Source organism: Vipera berus (genome assembly GCF_964194415.1).
Source record: "Vipera berus genome assembly, chromosome: 2".
NCBI lineage: Eukaryota > Metazoa > Chordata > Lepidosauria > Squamata > Viperidae > Vipera > Vipera berus.
In genome coordinates, this window is record NC_138203.1 from 58,854,394 (window position 1) to 58,877,894 (window position 23,501).

The following is a 23,501-nucleotide window of genomic DNA, read 5'->3' on the forward strand; positions in this document are numbered from 1 at the left end:
TTTGTACTCTTTTATTAGCTCTCTGGAGGATTTGCCTGGGGTTGAGTCATAGTATGCTCTGCATTCTGATGCCTGCAATGGTGGTGATGGTCACACGACCAGCTTTAAAACAGTTTGAAGGGACTCAATAGTGGGAATAATGCGGATATGCCCTTAATTGATTCTGAAGCAGTTTATATGATCATCAGAGGGGATGCTCAGATTCTAAATATGTGATGGTCTAAGTTCAACAACTAATTATCAGAATACCTTTACACTATATCTCACAAAATGAGCAAAATAGAAGCTAAATCTCTTAGTGTACATGAAGATGGGGGGCAACTAACCCTACCATTTGTTTGAAAACGGAAATATTTACAAACATCTCCTCTTGGCAGATCTTAAATTGTACCTAAAGATTGTCCCTATTTAACATTCACACTTACAATGAAAAAGTAACTTTGCAACCAATCCTTGCATTTATAACTTTCACACATCTTTAAAGCAAAGACCTGAAGCAAGATCATAAGCACAGCCATAGTTTCACTTAGTAATCGTGTTGCTTAACAACTGAGTTGCACATCCCAATTGTGATCACTAAACAAGGACACCTGTACAGGAATCAGCATGACAACAAACCTGGTTGATTCATCTTCTGTCATACACCAATCCATCATCCATGAATTGTTTGTGCACAGTATACATGTTTTGGGAAAGAATACCATCCCATCAGGTACATTATTGGCTTAGATTTTTTTTTCTTTAAATAGATTTTTCTCCCCCTTTTGGCTTTGTGATTCAGTTTTGCAAAGTGAAAATACAAACTCTAAAAAGTAATTAAATAGAAACATAAATAGTCTGTAAGAATAAAAGCAACCAAAAAAAGGAAGCTGGGAATCCAGCCATGGAAAAGCAGGAACATTTAGGGCAGAATGTAGTCCCACCAGACAGAACAACTCTTGACACAATGCCTTTTCTGTTTATACTTGTTTAAGCCGAATTGTTTGGAGGGGCAGGCTGAACAACAAAGAGTGATATCATAAATATAGTCCAATAAGCACTCCCAACACTGTGCAATCCTGAACGCTTATCACAGATAATAAGTACAATTGCTGGAGGGAAAGTTGTATGTGACATATCTTCCCAGATAAACTGCAACTTGAGAATAGCAATACTATACATAGTGTCCATATAAGTGCTGCATTGAGGAATGGGAATAGGATCTCCTTATTGGGGTAAATTACCCACTCATGTTATTTATTATATCCATTTTATGCCACCCTTTCCACTGTCATTCTTTCTTTTTGGGTAGAAATCAGTTTTGCTGCAGAGACATTCAAACTTTATGCTATGCAATTCAGGCACAATTGATTTTGTTTCCACAAAGTAGACTAAAGAAGCATCAGTTTTCTTCCGCCCTGGCACTATTCCTTTTAAACAGATGAACGTGAACATTCTGAAGGTATTCTTCTTTTTAATGATAACCAGATTTATTTAAACTGATGCTTATAAAACCAGGCAAGGAAGGGTGTGGCTGTGCTGAAGCCACAAAACTGCAGTCCTGTTTCACCACTTGTTTTGCCCTTGGCCACCAACTGAAACGCATCATTATTTCAGCCCCTTCTCCCAAACACATCTGGTGTTATTATGAGTGGTTGAAATGAGAGTATCTCACAAATTGCTGAATATTTTATGCATGAGGTTTATACTTGTATTTTAAATTTACCATGTATTTATTGTTGTTATTTGTTAAATTTATTTTCCACCTCTCTAGGTGGCTTACAACAATAAAAACGGAGAAATGAAGTGTAAGCATAACAGTAGCAGAGTAATGGAATAATAGAATAAACAATGAAAAAGAAAATAATGATACAACAGTATGAGAATAAAAGATGGGTGGGTGGGTAAGCAGGGAGCAAGGGGGAAGATGGGGTTTGCAATCCATCTAGTAGCCACTTCCATTGGGTCCCCAGGCCAACCAGCAGAGCCAGGTCTTCAGACTCTTATGGAAGGATAGGAGGATGGAGGCAGATCTCACCTTGGAGGGTAAGATGTTCCAAAGGGCAGGTGCAACAGTAGAGAAGGCTCTTCTTCTGATTCCCAATAGTCAAGAGATTTTTTGACCAACGAGAGTCGCAGTGGGCCCTCTCTGCTGGCTCGAGTGAGGCAAGCCTGTCCTAGTGGGACCAGTCCTTCATCACATAGCCTTTAAGGGCTTTAAAGGTCTTAACCAACACCTTGAATTGCGCCTAGAAGCAGACCAGTAGCTAGTGCAGCTCGTGGAGCAGACATGTAATATGGGCCTTTCTAGGGGCCCAAAAGACTACACTCATCTCTGCACTTTAAACCAGCTGAAGCTTCCAAATTTTAGCTCTGATCTGATCTGAATATCCTTTCAGGAAATGGTGCACAGCTGAACCAAGCGACAAAGGCCACATCCCGTTTTCATGTTAAAAGAGAAAACCTAATGACTGCCCGCTGCAGCTTGCCTTAGCAAAATTATTAATCAAAGTCAATGCAGAAAGTGAGGATGTCCTTAACTATGGTGTCTTAAGTTAGTCTCGATTATATTAATGAAAATAATACAAGCCTAAGGATGCCTACTCCCAAGTCTTAAGATGCTTACTTACTAAGGATGTACAGGATTACAGGCAGAATCACCACTTTAAAACTGCTTTCCTATTTACTAAAAGCAGGGCTTTTTTTCTCATAGAACGCTCAGAACGGAGTTCCGGCACCTTTTTTGGATGGAACCTTGTAGAGTAGGCAAGGCGGGTTGTATGACATGTGTGAGTTCCGGCACCTTTTTCTTTTACAAAAAAAGCACTGACTAAAAGTAAGAATAAAATAAAAATTCCCCTAGTTATGCTAAGTCATTTGGAGAAAACTTAAGAGAGACATCCCAACTTCTCTGCAGGACATGATGATTTTTATCTGGGGCTGAGATACTTTTCCAATGGTTTAATACTTCGGAGACAACAGCCTGAACATTGTTAGGCTACACACAAAGGCATTTTGTTGTTGTTAGTTGCGAAGTCGTGTCCGACCCATCGCGACCCTATGGACAACGTTCCTCCAGGCCTTCCTGTCCTCTACCATCTTCTGGAGTCCATTTAAGCTCACACCTACTGCTTCAGTGACTCCATCCAGCCACCTCATTCTCTGTCGTCCCATTCTTCTATTGCCCTCAATCTTTCCCAGCATTAGGCTCATCTCCAGTGAGTCCTTCCTTCTCAACAAAGGCATTTATATTTAGTATTTTTAATTTATTTATTTTTTAATTCTCTAATTTTAATTTATTGCACAGATGTTCTCAATTTTATTTCTATCTTGATTTCTGTACTTATTATATGTTTTGCTGTTAGCCGCCCTGAGTCCTTCGGGAGATAGGGCGGGATATAAATCCCATCAATAAATAAAATAAATAAATAAATTTAATTAAGTTAAATTAATCCAACTCTGGGCGGTTGACTTAATGCACGTTGTCTGGGGAGGAGAACCTGGGAAAATCAGAGCAGAGTATAAAATCAGCAGAGCTACCAGTGGGAAACAAGCCTCATGGCTCCGGGGTTTCCCCCCCCCCCAGTACAACGAAAGGAAAACCCGCTTCCCCTTTGGTCAGGAAAAAACACACACACACACACAACCATTTCATATCCTCACAACCGCGAGCTAGACACGCTTAATCCAAGGACATTCCTGGACATCGACATCCATCATACGCTCCATGGAAGCGCACATGCGCGCTACAGGAACCGCCGCCCCGCTCTGCTCTCGCTGATTTTTTTTTATTTTTTATAAAAAGCCGGCAAGACCTGCTCCAAACCCACCCTGCCCGCTTCTCGCGCTCTCTACGTCACGGCTCCGCCCCCTGCTCTTCACGCTCGGCGACGTAGCTCCGCCTCCTACCCGGAAGCAGCGGAGAACGATGGCGGCGGAGCCTGTGGGGCAACAGTGGGTGCTGGTGGAGATGGTCCAGGCCTTCTACGAGGTGAGAGGCCGAGAAGGGCTGGGCTTGGATCGGGGCTCCGCTGAGGGGTTTGGGAACTCCCCCCCCCCGCCGGGATCGTGGAGGAGGGGTCGAAAGCTGCTTTGGGAACGGCATGTCACCTTCCTCCCCCCCCACCCTCCCAATAAGGGCCGTGGCTGGAAAAGGCTCGGGACCTACGGGAAGGGGACGATGGTCGAGTCCCTGTTAAGGACGGATGGAGTAGGAAAGAGGGGCTTGGGCCGGGAGGCGAAGTCATCGTGGTGTTTGTTGGTTTGTGGATGGCGCTGGGGATGTATTGTGGGTACTCACTACGACAGGGGTCTTCAAACTTGGCCCTTTTATGACTTGTGGACTTCAACTCCCAGAATTCCTCAGCCAGCAAAGCTGGCTGAGGAATTCTGGGAGTTGAAGTCCACAAGTCATAAAAGGGCCAAGTTTGAAGACCCCTGCACTACAATATACGTGACCTCAACGAATTGAAGCGAGCCGGAGGATTCATTTCTCCACTTAATTGCAGTTGAGGTTCGCTATTGTTGGTTTCTGGGATTCGATTTGTGATAAAAACGTTTAGAAGTTTTATCTTCTTGTTCTTCCACCATCCGTCCCTCTCCCTCCCTCCCCCCCCTATTTCTTTTATGGCTTTGATATTTTTTTTTAAAATCCCATTTATATCCCGCCCTTCTCCGAAGACTCAGGGCGGCTTACAATCTAAAGCACAATGTGCTTAGCAATAGCCTTCATTCTATGTATGTACCTGCTTATTAGGGCTTTCGGGGGGGGGAGGGGGGCCAAGCGGCATTTTTACAAAGTCAGCTTATTGCCCCCAACAATCTGGGTCCTCTTTTTACCTACCTCGGAAGGATGGAAGGCTGAGTCAACCTTGAGTCTGGTGGGATGCGAACCAGCGCTAATTGCAGGCAGCTGGTGTTACTTAAGGAGGCATTAGCCCACGGCTCCACCAAGGCTCTTTGACTTTGAAGGAAGAGATCCTTGCCCATCGTTTGCCCAAGTGTAAAGCTACATTACCGATATCAGCCTGTTCCAACTGCATCTTGATATCTTGGCTTTAGATCAGGGAAGATGTGTTTTGTGTGTGTGTGTGTGTGTGTTTGTAAGCGTGGCTCAAGGATTATTAGCTAGGTTGTTATGTAGACTAAAGGGACGCAGTGGCTCAGTGGGTTGGGACGCTGAGCTTGTCGATCAGAAGGTCGGCAGTTTGGCAGGTCGAATCCCGAGTGCCGCGTAACAGAGTGAGCGCCTGTTACTCGTCCCAGCTTCTGCCAACCTAGCAGTTCGAAAGCACGTAAAAATGCAAGTAGAAAAAATGGGACCACTACGGTGGGAAGGTAGCAGCGTTCCGTGCGCCTTTGGCGTCTAGTCATGCCGGCCACATGACCACGGAGATGTCCTCGGACAAGTGCTGGCTCTTCGGCTTTGAAACGGAGATGAGCACCGGCTCCTAGAGTCGGAAACAACTAGCACGCATGTGCGGGGGAACCTTTACCTTTACCTTTATGTAGAATAAATGAATTCTGAGCATCTTTCTACATCCATTCTTGAAATGCCATAATGGCTGTAAGAAGTATTAACATTATTTTGAAAATTCTTGTTCAATTTTGCACAGAATTTAAATATCTTATTTTTATGGATGTGTTATTAAATATTTCTTAGAATAAAAATGCAAAAATAATTAATTTTGTAATGATAAGGATGATTCCTGGAAAATCTCACCCTCTATGTTCTGTTTAAAGGGGTACTTAAATACTTTCTCTGCTAGACTGGTGTAATTCTCTGAATATTGTTTGTGGACTATATTAGCTGTGACTGACTCATGTCCTAATGTTGAAAGTCCATTTAAAAGTAAGATTTAGATGCTTATATCAGAAGAAACAAACAGTCATAACATATTGCAGATGGCAAGCACACTAACTTGGCTTAAATTGCTAATAGTATAATTCTACAGGATAGATAATATAATAGTCAACTAGAACCAAAGAAACCTGCATTTATGTCATCCTCAAACAGAGAAGCTCCCTAGATGATTTTGGGCCAAGTCATTCACGCTTGCTCTCATCTACCTCATGATAGAAAAAGAAACAGGAGTTTAAAGCAGGTTGATTGTTAAGTTTATTTTCAGTGTAAAACTATTCCAGAAACATGACCATATGATTTGTAGCTATAAACTTAATGTTTCACTTGTACATAGATTATTGACTGAGAAACTTTTTGATCTATGCTTTAGGAGTGGGGATACCATTTAATCTGTTTAGTCCTACAAAGTAAGTATGGTATGAATTCATTTAATGCTGGTCAGCACAGTCCTTCATGAATTACTTGAATACATTTTTAAATGTATACATTTCTCCCTTGCAATTTTGGAGAGCATTACATGAGAGGACAGAGAAAACACTGTGTGCATTCACAGTGGGCATTCATTCACAAACATAAAATGGTTTTCTAACCAGGCATTGGGCACAGAAGCCTGAAATAAAATCCATCAGGATCATAGAATTCTAATTCCATGATTCAAAATTTAAAATCATGTTAGTTTTATCAGCCTCAAATTAGAGTTCCAACTGTAGGCAGTTAAGTTTGCAGCTTCAAAGTCATAGAAATGTTTGCATCACCGTGAGGCATGCATAAAAATAGATGCAGTCCTTTTTTAGTATCCCTAATGAATTTTTTTCCAGTCATATTAGGTCTCAAAAGTAATTCTTGCAGAGTTATATAAGATGTGTTTCGAATAGAGCTTAACCATTGCAGAAATTGCCTGTTTGTTATGTGGATTTATTGAAATAACATAGGTTCATTAATGATTTCTCCTATTTTTTTTATTTCTAGGCTCCAGCGTACCATCTTATTTTAGAAGGTATTCTGATCCTATGGATAATCAGACTGCTTTTCTCTAAAACATATAAACTTCAGGAGCGATCTGATCTTACGCCTAAGGTCTGGATTTCTAAATTTCTCTCTCTATTCCCCCTCTTCCCTTCACCTACTCACCCACCCACACAGACACATAACCATATATATAGTAGTTATAGAAAGTCTACTCACCCCTGTTAAAATGCCAAGCTTTTAAAATGTAAAAAAAACAGACCAAGATATGCCACTTCACAATTCTTTCCACCTTTAATATATATATATATATATATATATATATATATATATATATATATATATATATATATATATATATATATATATATATATATATATATATATATATATATATATATATATATATATATATATATATATATAATATATTTAAGTTCAATTAAAAAACAAACTGAAATATAAATATATAAGGGACATTTATTGTAGTTTCTGCAAGAATCCCTGGGTATATAAGAAACAGAGATGCATGTCTGTCATTGACCAGTCAGTGCAAAGCATCTCAGAATCTAAAAAGTATTATCTCCTTTTTATAGTATAATTATTTTTGTTACCGTTTCTAGGCATACAGTTGCAAGAAAAAGTATGTGAACCCTTTGGGATTACGTGGAGTTTTGCATGAATTGGCCATAAAATGCGCTCTAAACGTCATGTAAGTCACAACAATAGAAAAACACAGTCTGCTTAAAATAATACTACACAAACATTAGCTGTTGTCATGTTTTAATTGAACATAAGATGGAAACATTCACAGTGCAGGGTGGAAAAAGTATGTGAACCTTTGGACTTACCGTATATACTTGAGTATAAGCCGACTCGAGTATAAGCCGAGACCCCCAATTTCACCCCCAAAAACTGGGAAAAGTTGTTGACTCGAGTATAAGCCGATCCGCCGTTCTGCATGCCTCGGAGGCTGGATCCGCGCTCTGCAAGCCTCTGGGATCCTGGGAGGCCTAATGCAAGCACCAGCCCGCCTGCCTCAGGTCTCCCCCACCCCCAGATACTGGGCTTCAGCACAGCTGGCTGTCTTGCCAAAGAGAAACATCTGGGAAGGAAAACCCTGTCTTACCTCTTTCCCAATTCTGCCTCTGCCCTTCCTCCTACCAAGGTGTTCTGGGACTAGTTCCCTAGCCTTTTGGAGCTTTTGGTGTTCGCCCATCAGCTGTCTACGGGGAGGCAACAAAGCTGCCTCTCTAGGCTTTGAGAAAAGGCCCCTTGCACAAAAGGCAGCTTCAGGACGAGCTTCCAAAAACCCTTTCCTTCCTTAACGCCCTCCCCACCTTCCCCCAGAAAGCCATATTTCTTTTTTTTTATTGAAAATTTTTATTGAAGTTACAATATTATCCCCTCCCCAACCCACCCCAGAACCCCTCCCCCTCCCCCATATTTCTTCAATAACAAAAACATAAAAAGCTGGTTGGGATGTACTCGCTGATTTCCCCCCCCCCTTTTTTTAGATGCTAAAACTAAACTCTCCCTCTGCCTTCCAACCAATATCCCTTTTTAAAATCTTACCTTGGCTCCAGATGGAAGAGTAGAGGAACTAAGCTAGTAAGGAGAGAATTTTTTTCTGCAACTTTTTACTCCTGAAGTAGTAGTAGTAGTAATAGTAGTAGTAGGAATAATAATAATAAATCCCTAAAAGTTGTGCCAGAAAATGGAGGACGCTGGGTCTTTGCAAGTTTTAGCTGTCTGTCAGACTGCCTGAAAAGGGCGGCCTTCAGGCAGCCAGGCGGACAGCTAAAGCTTGCAAAGACCCAGCGTCCTCCATTTTCTGGCATAACCTTCGGAGATTACTTTAAAAAAAAAAAAAAAAACCTTCAGAGGAAAAACAGCTGCAGAAACATTTTGTCTCCTTGCTGGCTTGGTTCATCTACTCTTCAGCCAGGAGGGAGTCCAAGGCCTAGAGAAGGAGAGCTTTGCAGCATCCCTATGGACAGCTGATGGGCAGACAGCTGAAAGAAGCAGGCAGGCAGGGCGCGGAGGAACGGAGACCTGCAGGTCTCGGACGGTGGCTTGGGAGAGTTGCGCGCGATCCCGGAAGCACCAAAGCCTCGGCCGCGCACAAGTCCTCGGTAAGTTTTTTTGTTGACTGGAGTATAAGCCGAAGTGGAATTTTTCAGCCCAAAAAGTGGGCTGAAAAATTCGGCTTATACTCAAGTATATACGGTAATAACTGGTTGACCCTCCTTTGGCAGCAATAACCTCAACCAAACGTTTCCTGTAGTTGCAGATCAGACCTGCACAACGATCTGGAGTAATTTTGGACTACTCCTCTTCACAAAACTGTTTCAGTGTAGCAATATTCTTGGGATGTCTGGTGTGAATCGCTCTCTTAAGGTCATGCCACAGCATTTCAATCGGGTTGAGGTCAGGACTCTGACCAGGCCACTCCAGAAGGCGTATTCTGTTCTGTTGAAGCCATTGTTTTGTTGAATTACTTGTATGCTTTGGGTCATTGTCCTGTTGCATCACCCATCCTCTGCGGAGCTTCAGTTGGCGGACAGATGGTCGTACATTTTCCTGCAAAATGTCCTGATAAACTCTGGAATTCATTTTCCCATCAATGGCAACAATCCATCCAGGCCCTGAGGCAGCAAAGCAGCCCCAAACCATGATGCTCCCTCCGCCATGTTTTACAGTGGGGATGAGGTTTTGAGGTTGGTGTGCTGTGCCTTTTTTTCTCCACACATAGTGTTGTGTGTTTTTCCCAAACAACTCAATTTTGGTTTCATCTGTCCACAGTATATTTTGCTAGTAGTGCTGTGGAACATCCAGGTGCTCCTTTGCAAACTTCAAACGTGCTGCAATATTTTTTTTGGACAGCAATGGCTTCCTCCATGGTGTCCTCCCATGTACTCCATTTTTGTTTAATGTTTTCGTTATTGTAGATGTGTCAACAAAAATGTTAGCATGTGCCAGAGATTTCTGTAGGTCTTTAGCTGACACTCTAGGATTCTTCTTCACCTCATTAAGCATTATGCGCTGTGCTCTTGCAGTCATTTTTACAGGACGATCACGCCTAGGGAGAATAGCAACAGTGCTAAACTTTCTCCATTTGTAGACAGTCTGTCTTACCATGGACACATGAACATCAAGGCTTTTGGAGATACTTTTGTAACCCTTTCCAGCTTCATGCAAGTCAACAATTCTTGATTGTAGGTCTTCTGAGAGCTCTTTTCTGTGAGGCATGGTTCACATCAGACAGTGCTTCTTGAGACCAGTAAACCCAAAACAGGTGTGTATTTTTAAAGGGCAGGACAGCTGTCAGCAACACATCCAATATCATCACACTGGTTGGAGTCAAGGTTGGCTCACTCCTGGCTCCAATTAGCTCTTGGAGAAGTCATTAGGTTAGGGGTTCACATACTTTTTCCACCCTGCACTGTGAATGTTTACATGTTATGTTCAACTAAAATATGACAACAGCTAATGTTTGTGTAGTATTATTTTAAGCAGACTGTGTGTTTTCTATTATTGTGACTTACATGATGTTTAGAGCGCATTTTATGGCCAATTCATGCAAAACTCCACGTAATCCCAAAGGGTTCACATACTTTTTCTTGCAACTGTAGTTGGATTTTAAGATTACAGTTTCTGTGCTGTTTTGTATGTTCATCAAAGACTGTTGTACAAGAAATTTAGTTCAGTTCAAAAGCATACTGGCTAGTTAATCAACTTACTAATGTCTTCTAAAATTGTGCAAAAAGAAGTTTTGTAATTGATGCAGCAATCAATTAAGTATTCCTAATATTCTTAGGAAAACTATGAATTGTATAAAGGATAATTTGATTTAAGGAAATGGCATAAAACTACCTTTAGTAGATTTAAAATGAAGATGATTTCAGTCTCATTAACTTAAATCTCTTTTCTTACAAATGTCTGTGTGTGTATCTCAACTGCTTACATGCAATTTTTCATTCTTTTCTTAGTAAATTAGGGTTAAATTCTTGGACTAGGACAAGAGAAACTCAGTTCAAGTCCACTCTCAGCTATAGATGCTCAGGGAGTTAACTTGGACTACAGTAGTGTAGAAGAAGAGGCAAAACATGAGGACAGTGTCAAGAGAGGAATCAGCCTGGAGTTGTTACATTCGCACAAGCAATCAAAGTGCAGCTCCCCCCTTGAAATCCATTAATTCTTATCTAGTGCCAGTTTGGCGCTGAGTGTTAGTTGACTAGATTCTTGTAAGTAGGAATGAGCAATAAATCCACTTAACTGGAACTTAATATGTGATCCTGATTCTTGCCAACTGACAAGTAGTCATTCTCTCTCAGACCAACTTCCTTCATAGGATTGTTGTTATAAAGGAAAATTGAAGGAGACTGCTATATGTACCATCTTGAGCTCTAGGAGGAAAGGCAGGATATCTGTTGAACATCATTCAGTACTTCTGTTTCTGTTTGTAACAGGAAAAGGAAGAGTTGATTGAAGAATGGCAGCCAGAACCTCTTGTTCCTCCAGTACCAAAAGATCACCCAGCACTGAATTACAATATTGTTAAAGGGTAAGTTTGGATCGCCGTAATTTCAGCCCAGGTTTTTTTTTTACATGTTTACATGAAATATTACTGCGTTTGAAAGTATATACTTCTAGCAGATGTGTTTGGGACTGTGAGCTTGACCACTTTGTACAATAATTATGGCTCATTATCTTGCAAGTTAAGAGAACTGGGTTCAGCACAAATTTAAATTCTAATGTGGAACTGAGTTGTGAAAGATACCAAGTAGGCATAGTAAGTTACTTCATTTTTATCACTCTGCTTAATGAATAAAATAAGCATGTCTGATGGTCCATAGAAGTCCTGGTGAAATGAAAAATGTGTTTTCTTTGAAGTTGTTATAAGTAGGCTGTGGTTTGATTGCACTAAACTAAAACTGAACATTTTTTAGTTGTTCCAAATGTTGGCTAAAAAGGGATCTCACAGGGCAAGCAAGGCCACCCTGGTATGCTCCACCAATCTTTCTAATTGGTTATGCCTTGCTTCAAACATGGTGCCTAGCTGCCTGCTCAAGTGGGCTGGTTGGATACCAATCCTCGGAAACATCTTCTGCCTAGAATTCATATATTTTGCACCCGTTTTCTGTTTTGGTCACCTGGACTCACCTGTTCTGGACACTTCATATAACAATTTACATATTTTCTGTTTTTAATTTACTCAGACATTATTAGTATTAGTAATTCTAGATTTACTTAATTTACTAAATTGTTTAGTAATAACAGGCATTGTCTATTTAAAGGGCATTCAATCTCAGGATAAGAAACATAAGACAGGTAATTTTAGCTACTCATGAATGGTATTTTCTACTTCCCTGTTAATTGAGTGGTAGAGCCTGTGCTTTGCCCACAGGACATCTCAGATTCAAAATTTGCACATAGCGCTACAAATACTACCTACAGTCCTGGCAAGATGCTGCCGGTCAATGTAGACTATTGGGCTAGGTGAATTAACAGTATAACTTTGGTAGCTTCCTGTTTTTCCCAAATAAACATGGAAAAGGGAAAATCTATTTACAGTAATGCTAAAAAGGGCAGTTTCTATAATAAAGGGGGATTTTAACTGCTGATCCTTTCTTAAACTAATTCGTTCTCTACCATAGGTATCAAATATTTACTTTGTCTCCTTTTTTCTTTCAATTTTATATGCGCCCACTTAAATCTAAAGTAATTTCTGAAAAAATGCTTAGATGCTACCTATAATAGCTCAGAACTTAATCCACTTGAGATTAATGGAGCTTCGTCATAACTAAGCATATGAAGGATTAAACCTTTAAACATTAAATTTTGAGGATGCTTGTTCACTGTGCCATAAGTTTAAAAAGTCACAGGAATTTCAGTATATTTCTAAGCAAAATTTCTGTTCTAAGTAACATTTATCTCTGAGTTTGTTATATAAGGATGCCATATTTGTATTTCCTTATGTTACTCTTTAAGGGACGTGGTGGCTCACTGGGTTAGGACACTGAGCTTGTCGATCAGAAGGTCGGCAGTTTGGCGGGTCGAATCCCGAGTGCCGCGTAACAGAGTGAGCGCCTGTTACTCGTTCCAGCTTCTGCCAACCTAGCAGTTTGAAAGCACGTAAAAATGCAAGTAGAAAAATAGGGACCACTATGGTGGGAAGGTAACAGCGTTCCGTGCGCCTTTGGCGTCTAGTCATGCCGGCCACATGACCATGGAGACGTCGGACAAGCGCTGGCTCTTCGGCTTTGAAACGGAGATGAGCACTGGCCCCTAGAGTTGGAAACGACTAGCACGCATGTGCAGGGGAACCTTTACCTTTACCTATGTTACTCTTTAACTGTGTAAGTCAGAAAGATTTCTAAGCAATTCATGGACATTTGGTCACTGCTTAAAATAAATGCCAAAGTGTTTTTGAGAATTCCTTTTTATATAGTAAATGACCTGGATGGAATACATCAGCATGATGAATACAATAATACATATTAACCATGAGATATTTTCTTTGTGAGTACAGTATGTGGCTTGACTTACTGTAGTAGAATAAATGCCTTTTGATGTAGGATTGCATTATGACTTAAAGAAAAATACTACTTTCTTTAAAGCAGTGTATAAATGATCTCAGTAAATGGCATTATGACAAAATTATGTTATTTTGAAGAATTCAGTGCTTATATGGGGTACCTTAATAAATTGCTTTGCTGAATTAGTGCTAATTTTCAGACATACTATAATCTTTTTCAGTTACAAGTAGAGAATAGAATTCATGGACATATTCTATGACACAAGAATTCAAGCAGTGCTATCTTACAAACATCTTTAATAAGCTTGGTGTATCTAAACTTTCATGCATGACAAATAGTAAAATAGACCAAACTTAAGACTTATTATATTTCTATTGTATTTCAAAATAAAAGTTACTGACAAAACACCAAAAACACTAAAGCATTAAGTGAATTGAAATGGAATTATCTTTAAACTTAATGTAAAAATAATAGAAACCAAACAAGAAAATAATAAAATCTTTAGCATGTGTTGGAAATGCAGTTTCTAGAACTTCTAAAATGCTACTGGAAAAATTATGTAAATGAAAAACAGTCAACCATTATAAATAATGAAATATGCTGGTTTAGAGAAAGTAAGCCTGTTAATAGTAGTTGATAGGTGGCTTGAAATTTGGCTATTGCGTAACTCAGTGGTCCCCAACCTTTTGGGCACCAGGGACCAGTTCCGTGGAGAGAGGTTTTTCCACGGACTGGAGGATGCGTGGTTTTGTGTGCTGCAACTCGCGGATGGGGCTTTGCTTCTTTGTGCGGACCAGTTGCTGGCATGCCAGTACTGGTCCACGGACCGGGGGTTGGGGACCTCTGGTGTAACTGATCTTCATTTGATTTGGAAGAGCTTTTTGGTGTGCTGTTATTTGGAGCTATTGCACCAAAGGCAAGTTGCAGTACTGTTATAACTTTTTAATATTAAGGAATGTGGATTATGATTTATGTTGCATATTTTTTTGATATACTAATGTTTATCAGCCAAACGTGGCGATGGGTAACATAAAACTCCATGTATAACCAGAACCTCCAAACAGTTGCCATATGCTTTTTAATGTGATTTAAGGGGACAAATATTAAATGCCCACGGATAACTTTTACATTAGTTAAGATAGAGTAAATGTAAGATACACCACATTTTATTTTTCTCTTGATCATTCATTTCTTCCCTTCTGGCCTTACTTTTTTAGAATATTCAAGGTAATATGTGGCTCTTAACCTAAAATGCGTGTGCAGCTCTAGTCTAATGGAAGCCATTCAGGCTCTTGTGGAACTCTGAACATTCCATTCCAACATTTCCAGTTGGAAAAAATATCGCATGAAAATATGTTGCAAGCATGCGCACGCTGGATGAGTTCGGCAAGCTTCTTCTGTGTGAATAATGAAAAGACATGTTGTAATGTCAGCCAAAAGCATTACCTTATCGACTTTCTTCTGAGCACAAGGCTGCCCAATTTCAGTGGTTCTTCTGACTGTCAAAACTGACTGGCACGGATGAAATCTTTTCCTTGGGATCTAAGCCATAATGTATGGCAGGGGTCTTCAAACTTGGCCCTTTTATGACTTGTGGACTTCAACTCCCAGAATTCCTCAGCTAGACACGCTGGCTGAGGAATTCTGGGAGTTGAAGTCCAAAAGTCATAAAAGGGCCAAGTTTGAAGACCCCTGATGTATGGCAATGTTTATTGAGTAGCACTTTAATAAATTATTGTAATAATCATCTTGCTAGATGCTTGCTTTAGAATGAGTTTTCTTTCTAGTTTATTTGACTTTATTTGATGTCTTAGCTTGAACTGATTCTTCAGAGATTTAATTAAAATTAACTCATCCCTTAATGTTATGAATTAAGCAGTGAAACAAATTTTTAAACACACTGCATTTTCTTAAGTGGCAGGATAACCTTTCCTTAAGATGTAATTTTCATTTTAGGGCATGTATATTATATTTTCTGATAGCATTATTGTTACTCAGCTAAAATACTTTTTAAAAAAAATATTAAGAAGATGAAATATGTTACCAAAATTCTGAAAAGTATTCCAAGAAAAGTATAAAGCAATGAAGAGGTTCCTTTAGAGTTCAACAACAGATGAGTGATTCATTAGAACAAAGTTGCTCGTATTAATAACATTAAAGAACAACTATTCTTAATTAAGATATAAACCTCTACATCAAACGATATCCCCACATTTAGATACAGCACCAGATTGGAGAATACCACAGTTGTTTTTTGTATTCAAGAATGCTTTGAGTTTCTAAATCTGTGCTGGTTTTCCAAATTTATTCACTTTACTTTTTTTTTTCATACTTTAAGGCCTCCAACTCACAACATTATCGTGAATGACAAGGAGTGCATAAACTTTGCATCATTTAATTTTCTTGGGCTTTTGGATAATGAAAGACTTAAAGTAAGTACCTCCATAGATTTCACTATGTAGCCTTTGTGTTGAAAGAACTATTTGAATGACCTATGGATGCTTATAATCTTTTAGAATGTAATTGTGACTAGTGTTTTTCCTTCTCCTTGTATAAAATCTGTGTTGATTTCTGTTAGTACTACATTCATTTTACAAGAGGTCCTGTAGACCGCACATGGGGCTCATAGGTTCTGCCCAGACCAAAACAAACAGGGGTAATTTGTAGTAATAGGAAGTATTGTGCTGGGCTAAAGAGAAGTTAGAGTACATATCACCATTTAGATTATGGTAAATGAAGTCTTATTTTCAAAATAGTCCTGCAGCCCTGTGGTAGTGTGAGTGTCCATATCATGCATGCCTGCATACATACATAATCATCATATTATTCCCTGTTGGGCATTATATTATATAAAGTGGAGAAAAGGAGTTAGATATAAACCAAAAAACTTAAAATATAGATGATAGAAAAAATGTAACTAAATCTAAGTTATATCAACATCATTCACTGTACCTCTTTGTGTGTTTTGTCTTTTCAAACCTGCTTGCTTCTGCCGTATCTGTAAATTGATTCATACATATAATAATCAATGCAAATATCATTTTTTTAAAAATGGAAATAGAAAATACAGTGCTGAATACCTAAAAATGGGATTTCATTGTGCTGGAGTTTGTCTTCATCCTTTAATATTCAGAAGTTTGTATTGAACAGTATTCTTGACTAGCAAGTTGGTAGTTGAAAAATCTTTAAAATGGAAGGCATTCACAAATACATTACCTTTTTTGCCAAAAAAAATTATATGCTTTAAAAATATTAAGAGGGAGTGTTTGCTTTATTGGTGATCCGTGCATTTTCCAAATGTTTATTTAGTGGTCTACATGTCCAGAAACTATGAGAAAGACTGGAAAAAAATAAAGGAACCAAAATAATATTCTTTTAAGGGATTAGGCAAAATATTTATTCTTTACACACATAAGTTATATGTTATATGTAATGTTACATCTTTTATCATTTTAGTGTTCTCAAACATTTATGATTTCCTTTTCATCAGCATTTTAATTCTATTCTTCAATATTGAATGCCTTTCACAAATCTTTAAAATACGTGTACCAGCAATTTCACTTCAATTTCATGCCAAACTATTTCATTTCTTTAATTTGTAGTGCTATTCACTTTTCTCTTTGTCAGCTTCCCCCCCCCCCCCATTTCTGGAACAATTTTTATTTCCCCTAGAATCACAGCAAAGAATGTTACTTCTTCACCATCTTCTTTTTCTTAAGATTGTCAAAATTCCATCCACACATGTTATGTGAGGTGATAGGATGTCAGATTGAAAAAAAAAGTCTCTCTAGTCCCACATACTATCTTGTTTGAGCCCCAGGAGATTGGGGAATGAAGAGAGAAGTTCCATATAATAATAGTGATATGAAAGAAACAATACAAAAGAATTACATGTAATATGATTTTCTTCTTATACCTCTTTGAAGAATGCAGCCCAGGCATCTCTGGCAAAATATGGTGTTGGCACATGTGGCCCTAGAGGGTTTTATGGCACTTTTGGTAAGTATTGCATCTTTTTCAATATAGGATTGAATGTAATAATAACTACCTTGATTTTAACTTCACAAGAAAGAATTGAAGCTGGGAAGGCCTGGTGTTAAACTGTTCATACAGTTTAAAGAGATGTTTCTGACGTTCTTTACAATAATCTTGTTTTTTTAACCAATCTGAATAATTTAGTGTATTTGTAAATTTGGACAGTTTGCTGCTTTTCCGAAAGTCAGAATCATTTATGAGCAAGTTAAGCATTGGTCCTGATACAGATTCTTAAGTCCTGCAGCATAGAAGCTTAATAAATTATTACTAGTCTCCATTTCTTAACCCCTCTCCATTTATTGACTCCTTCCCAAGGACCCGGTATGATGAAGATGATGATGATTTTGTTCTGATTTTTATATATTTTGATCAATTCAAGGAGGCAAATATGCCTAATAGTCCTGCCTCCTATTTTGTCTTTAACTACAACTGTGTAACTTGTGAGGTGTATTGGGCTGAGAGACAGTAACTCACCCAAAGTCACCCAGCTGGCTTCACAGTCTCCTGGTGTCAAGGCCAAGATTTAACCATTACACTAAACTGGTTGTCTTTAATTGTTGTTTTCTTTAGCCAGTTATCAGTCCATAAAAGGGCATGCACTCTTTTCCTATTCAAGAGCAGTTGATGGGTGGAGAGAGAGAGAGACTTTATCAAGGCTTTTAAAAGGTCAATGATTCATAAATATTCCACCATCAGTTGACATGTAACTTTCTGCATACTGCTGTTTAGCCAAAAAATTCTGGGCGGCCTGCTGAGGTTTAATTATTCCCTCCTTATGATCTCGATGAAGAATTATTTGCTTTTTGTTTAATTTCCATAGCCGTGAAAGTGTCATATAGGGAGATTTAAGTGTGTTGAAGATTGAAATGTTTAATATTGGAGTGTTCAGGGAGACCACAAGAGGGCAGTCTACTGACTGGCTTTAAATTAGCTTTTTTACACAGTAATGCAAATACTTTAATATAAATTTGTGATGATCATGGTATTTTAATTTAGGCCAGAAACGTAAGAGTTTTGTAATTCAAATCCTAGTATGAAAATCCCAATCTATGCTTAAAAATAAAATTCCCCGTACATCTCTTTAAAGGTAATGAGAGTATTATGGATCTAAGCATTCACTTTTTATCTTCATGGACTGATTATCTGGAGTTTAAGTCTTGTGAATGCTTTTTATATATGATTAAAATGGTTTCCATGATGTCATGTGAAACGTTCAGGTCTTCTTGTTGTTGTTGTTCAGTCACTAAGTTGTGTCCTACTCTTCATGATCCCATGACTGTAACATGACAGGCTCCTCTGTCCTCCACTGTCTCTTGGAGTTTGCCCAAATTCTCGTTCATTGCGTCAGTGACACTATCTAACCATTTCATCCTCTGCTTTCCACTTCTCCTTTTCCCTTCAATCTTTCATTCAGGTCTTACATTGGAATTATTCACGTTACCATAGTATTTTAGCACTATATACAGTGAGGGGGAAAGTAGTTGATTCCCTGCTGATTTTGTACATTTGCCCACTGACAAAGAAATGATCAGTCTATAATTTTAATGGTAGGTTTATTTTAACAGAGATAGAATAGCAACAAAAAAATCCAGAGAAATGCATTTCAAAAAAGTTATAAAATGATTTGCATTTTAATGTGAAATAAGTATTTGACCCTTTTGTAAAACATGACTTAGTGGCAAAACCCTTGTTGGCAATCACAGAAGTCAGACATTTCTTGTAGTTGGCCACCAGGTCTGCATACATTTCAGGAGGGATTTGTCCCACTCCTCTTTGCAGATCCTCTCCAAGTCATTAAGGTTTCGAAGCTGACATTTGGCAGCTCGAACCTTCAGCTCCTTCCACAGATTTTCTATGGGATTAAGCTCTAGAGACTGCTTCTTCTTGAGTCACTCCTTTGTTGCCTTGGCCGTGTGTTTTGGGTCATTGCCATGCTGGAATACCCATCCACGACCCACTTTCAATGCCCTGGCTGAGGGAAGGAGGTTCTCACCCAAGATTTGACGGTACATGGCCCCGTCCATCGTCCCTTTGATGCGGTGAAGTTGTCCTGTCCCCTTAGCAGAAAAACACCCCCAAAGTATAATGATTCCACCTCCATGTTTGATGGTGGGAATGGTGTTCTTGGGGTCATAGGCAGCATTCCTCCTCCTCCAAACACGGTGAGTTGAGTTAATGCCAAAGAGCTCGAATTTGGTCTCATCTGATCACAACAATTTCACCCAGTTTTCCTCTGAATCATTCAGATGTTCATTGGCAAACTTCAGACAGGCCTGTACATGTGCTTTCTTGAGCAGGGGGTTAGGGTTAGGGATTTCAGTCCTTCACGACGTAGTGTGTAACCAATTGTTTTCTTGGTGACTATGGTCCCAGCTGCCTTGAGATCATTGACAAGATTCTCCCGTGTAGTTCTGGGCTGACTCCTCACCATTCTCATGAGCATTGAAACTCCACAAGATGAGATCTTGCATGGAGCTCCAGACTGAGAGAGATTGACAATTATTTTGTGTTTCTTCCATTTGCGAATAATTGCACCAACTGTTGTTACCTTCTCACCAAGCTGCTTGGCAATAGTCTTGTAGCCCATTCCAGGCTTGTGTAGGTCTACAATCTTGTCCTGACATCCTTGGACAGCTCTTTGGTCTTGGCCATGGTGGCGAGTTTAGAATCTGATTGATTGCTTCTGTGGACAGGTGTCTTTTATACAGGTAAAGAGCTGAGATTAGGAGCATTCCCTTTAAGAGAGTGCTCCTAATTTCAGCTCGTTACCTGTTTAAAAGACACGTGGGAGCCAGAAATCTTACTGATTGATAGGGGATCAAATACGTATTTCATTCATTAAAATGCAAATCAATTTATACCTTTTTTGAAATGTGTTTTTCTGGATTGTTTTGTTGTTATTCCGTCTCTCACTGTTAAAATAAACCTACCATTAAAATTATAGACTGATCATTTCTTTGTCAGTGGGCAAATGTACAAAATCAGTGGGGGATCAAATACTTTTTCCCCTCACTATATGAATTGATTGCCATTATAAGTGTTCATGCCTAATTGACCTTAGCTGAACTCTGAAAGCTAGCCAGGTTCAGATCTGATTAATTCTAGATAGAACTTTAAGAAATATCAGGGCTAGTCATGAGGTTGGGAAAAAAATTCCTCCAAAGTGGCAGGAGCAACCACTTCCATATTTTTGCCAAGAAAATTATTTGGATGTGTTCATGAAGTCATTAAGTTAATTTTGTCAAACCAATGGGTCGTAGTAAAACTCATTTGAATTCCCTTGTTGAAGTTAAAATTAGGGACGAAACTTGATTTTTAACTATGTTCAGCATGATTGCATCTATGTATAGATAACTTTAAAACTATATAGTTTCAGTATGGGATGACTTACATGCCTTCTGAGGTGAGGAATTAGCTAATCTCTTAAATGTAAATTGTCATCTTCTCAACTTCTGATGGGTCCTTGTTCCATAGGTTAGTTCCATAGTGGAATATGAAGTGTGCAGATTTTTCTTGATATGTAATAGATATTTTTAGAACTGTTCACAACTGAAATAAAGGATTGGATAAGAAACAGTGGTTGAAAACTGATCAAAGAGAGAAGCAACCTGGAATTAAGGAGAAACCTCCTGACAGTGAGGACAATTAACCAGTGGAATAGCTTGCCCCCAGAAATCGTGGGTGCTCCATCACTGGAGATTTTTAAAAAGAAGCTAGACGGTCACTTGTCTTAGATGGTATAGGTCACAGGTCTGCAGCCCACGGCTCCGGAGCCGCATGTGGCTCTTTCAGCCGTCTCCTGCGGCTCCCAGTCCTCTGCCATGTGCAGTCCAAAAAAAAAAGTGGGACTAAAAAAGTTCAACCAATCAATTCAAATATGCAGGGTAGGTGCATATCTCGCCTTGGCTCCACTCTTCAGTCAAACCCTGTTCTGTGCATGCGCGCATGTACGTGCATGTGCACACATTTTTTGCGGCTCCCAGTTTTTCCTTTTGTGAGGGAACCGGTTCCGAGTGACTCTTTCACTGTTTCAGGTTGCTGACCCCTGGTATAGGTTCTCCTGCTTGAGCAGGGGTTTGGACTAAAAGACCTCCAAGGTCTCTTCCATTTTCTCTTCCATTTTCTCTTCCATCTTCTCTTCTCTTCTCTTCTCTTCTCTTCTCTTCTCTTCTCTTCTCTTCTCTTCTCTTCTCATCTAAAATGATTCTGTGTTTATTTTGAGCATCTGACAGCATGGAAAAATGTGCAGGAACAACAATGATAGTTACAGATTTCTAAAGGTGGTCTGATTTTATATGATCTTTAATCTGTGTTTCTGAAATGCATTACTTGGGTCTATCAATATAGGATACTCTTTCCAGATATAAATTATGTGCCTTGTTCCTACCTACTTACCCCGATGCAGTTTCCAGGTGTGGAAAAATCTGAAAGTTCAAGCCTCCTCCACACATTCGAAGAAAGGGTTGGTTGCATGTTCATGTCCCACATTCCTTATAGTACATACAAAAAAAGTTCTCATTGAACTTCTCACATGCTCTGTGGTCTGGATTGCCTTCAACCAAAAAAGGCCTTAGCTTTATTGTGAATAGGTTAATGACTGTGCAGGGGGAAAAATCCTCTTCCTGTTAGGAATCATTAGAAAAGGAAGTGAAAATAAAACTGTTTCTTTACAGAAATCAATGATAATTATGCATCTAGAATACTGGTTATTGTTCTGGTTGACACATGGAACTTGGTTGTTCTTATATATTTATTTGCAGTTCTGGAGTTTATGTTTACTTTATTAGTGGTGCAGTTTGAGGGACAAAAACAGAACAATGAATGACTTTAGCCTTGTTATGCATTTTGTTATCTGTAATTCATAGTATGTGAATGGTCCAGATAATTCTGCTTTTGTTGCATGGGGAATATTTGAAGAAGTCCTTTATAAATATAGCTGTATACATAGGTGACTTCAACAAAACCTGGACCTTGTATTAGTAATAATATGCATATAGGCTTTCTCTAAATATAGAAATGTTTGCAGAAAATATTTGTATAGTGGAGACAGCACTTAGCAGAATGTTTCACATGGTGAATGCTCCAGTTATTGTAAAAGGTGATCAGGACTTTGATGCAAAGGTGAAGAATTGGATCAGTGAGTATATGTTCCTCTACTTTCTGTAGGAAATTAATAATAATAGTGTTGTCTATGGAGATTCTCAATCATCCAGGTCATGGTTGTGCAAATGTGCAAAAGGCAACTGCATTTTCTTTCTTTTTTTTTCTTGAAGACATTTCACTTTTCATCTGAGAAGCTTCTTCAGTTTTGAAAAGCATCTTTGGGATAATAATAGTGTCACATTTCCAATACTAAAGAACTTTGAAACTTGAATGGGTTTTTCATGGTGTTAATAACCTTTAATACAGTGTTTGGGAGATTTTTAAAGGCAGAATTCTGCTCATAAATGTGTGAACTACACTTCTTAAATAGATGTGCATTTGGAACTGGAAGAGCGACTTGCCAAATTTATGAAGACTGAGGAAGCTATCCTGTATTCCTATGGATTTGCTACAATTGCCAGTGCTATTCCTGCCTATTCAAAACGGGGTGACATTTTGTTTGTGTATGTACACATTCCTGATATTAAAAAGACAAAAAAAATCTGCAGAGAATTCTAGTTGTTAAAGATTAAATGTTTAAACATCAATTTTATGATCAAGTAAGATTACTGAATGTATTAATTAGCATATGGTTATTTAATAAGCTTGTTCAGCATAAGGTTTTAGTGAAATTATGGATAATTTTTCAAAACTCATTTAAATTATTTAAGTTTTATCAAGAACTCTCATTTGATCTTGTCAGTTTCAGAGCAGTGCCTTGATACTTTCAGATGCTTGTTAAACTGCAATTTTAATCATTTATGAAATACTTTTAAAATGACTACTTCTTACAATAGATTGCTGTTTCAAAATAAACTCTCTTAAAAATTACTAGCAGCTGTTCAAATGCTTTGTCAGTATTCCCATTGGATATAGCCAAGGAAAAAGTGCAGTTGACAAGAGTGTTTAAAATAAATTAATATCAGACAAGAATTTCATCTAGGAAAATTTTGTTAAATTGCTTATGTTTGTCC

General features: G+C 38.8%; 1 protein-coding gene across 6 annotated transcripts in view; it reads left to right on the forward strand.

The window, feature by feature from the left end:
* Positions 1–3,893: 3,893 nt before the first annotated feature.
* SPTLC1 (serine palmitoyltransferase long chain base subunit 1) overlaps positions 3,894–23,501 on the forward strand; it is a 37,703-nt gene continuing 18,095 nt past the window's right edge. For 5 of the 6 annotated variants that reach the window (XR_014025142.1, XR_014025143.1, XR_014025144.1 and 2 more), the window contains exons 1-6: positions 3,894–3,970; positions 6,812–6,919; positions 11,281–11,375; positions 15,689–15,782; positions 17,277–17,349; positions 22,859–22,991. Coding sequence is in view for 3 of the 6 variants with exons in the window: in XM_081317849.1 (XP_081173975.1) it covers positions 3,908–3,970; positions 6,812–6,919; positions 11,281–11,375; positions 15,689–15,782; positions 17,277–17,349; positions 22,859–22,991 (566 nt within the window). In the remaining 3 variants the exon portion in view is untranslated. The remainder of the gene's footprint in view (positions 3,971–6,811; positions 6,920–11,280; positions 11,376–15,688; positions 15,783–17,276; positions 17,350–22,858; positions 22,992–23,501) is intronic. The other variant, XM_081317850.1, reaches the window with a different exon arrangement.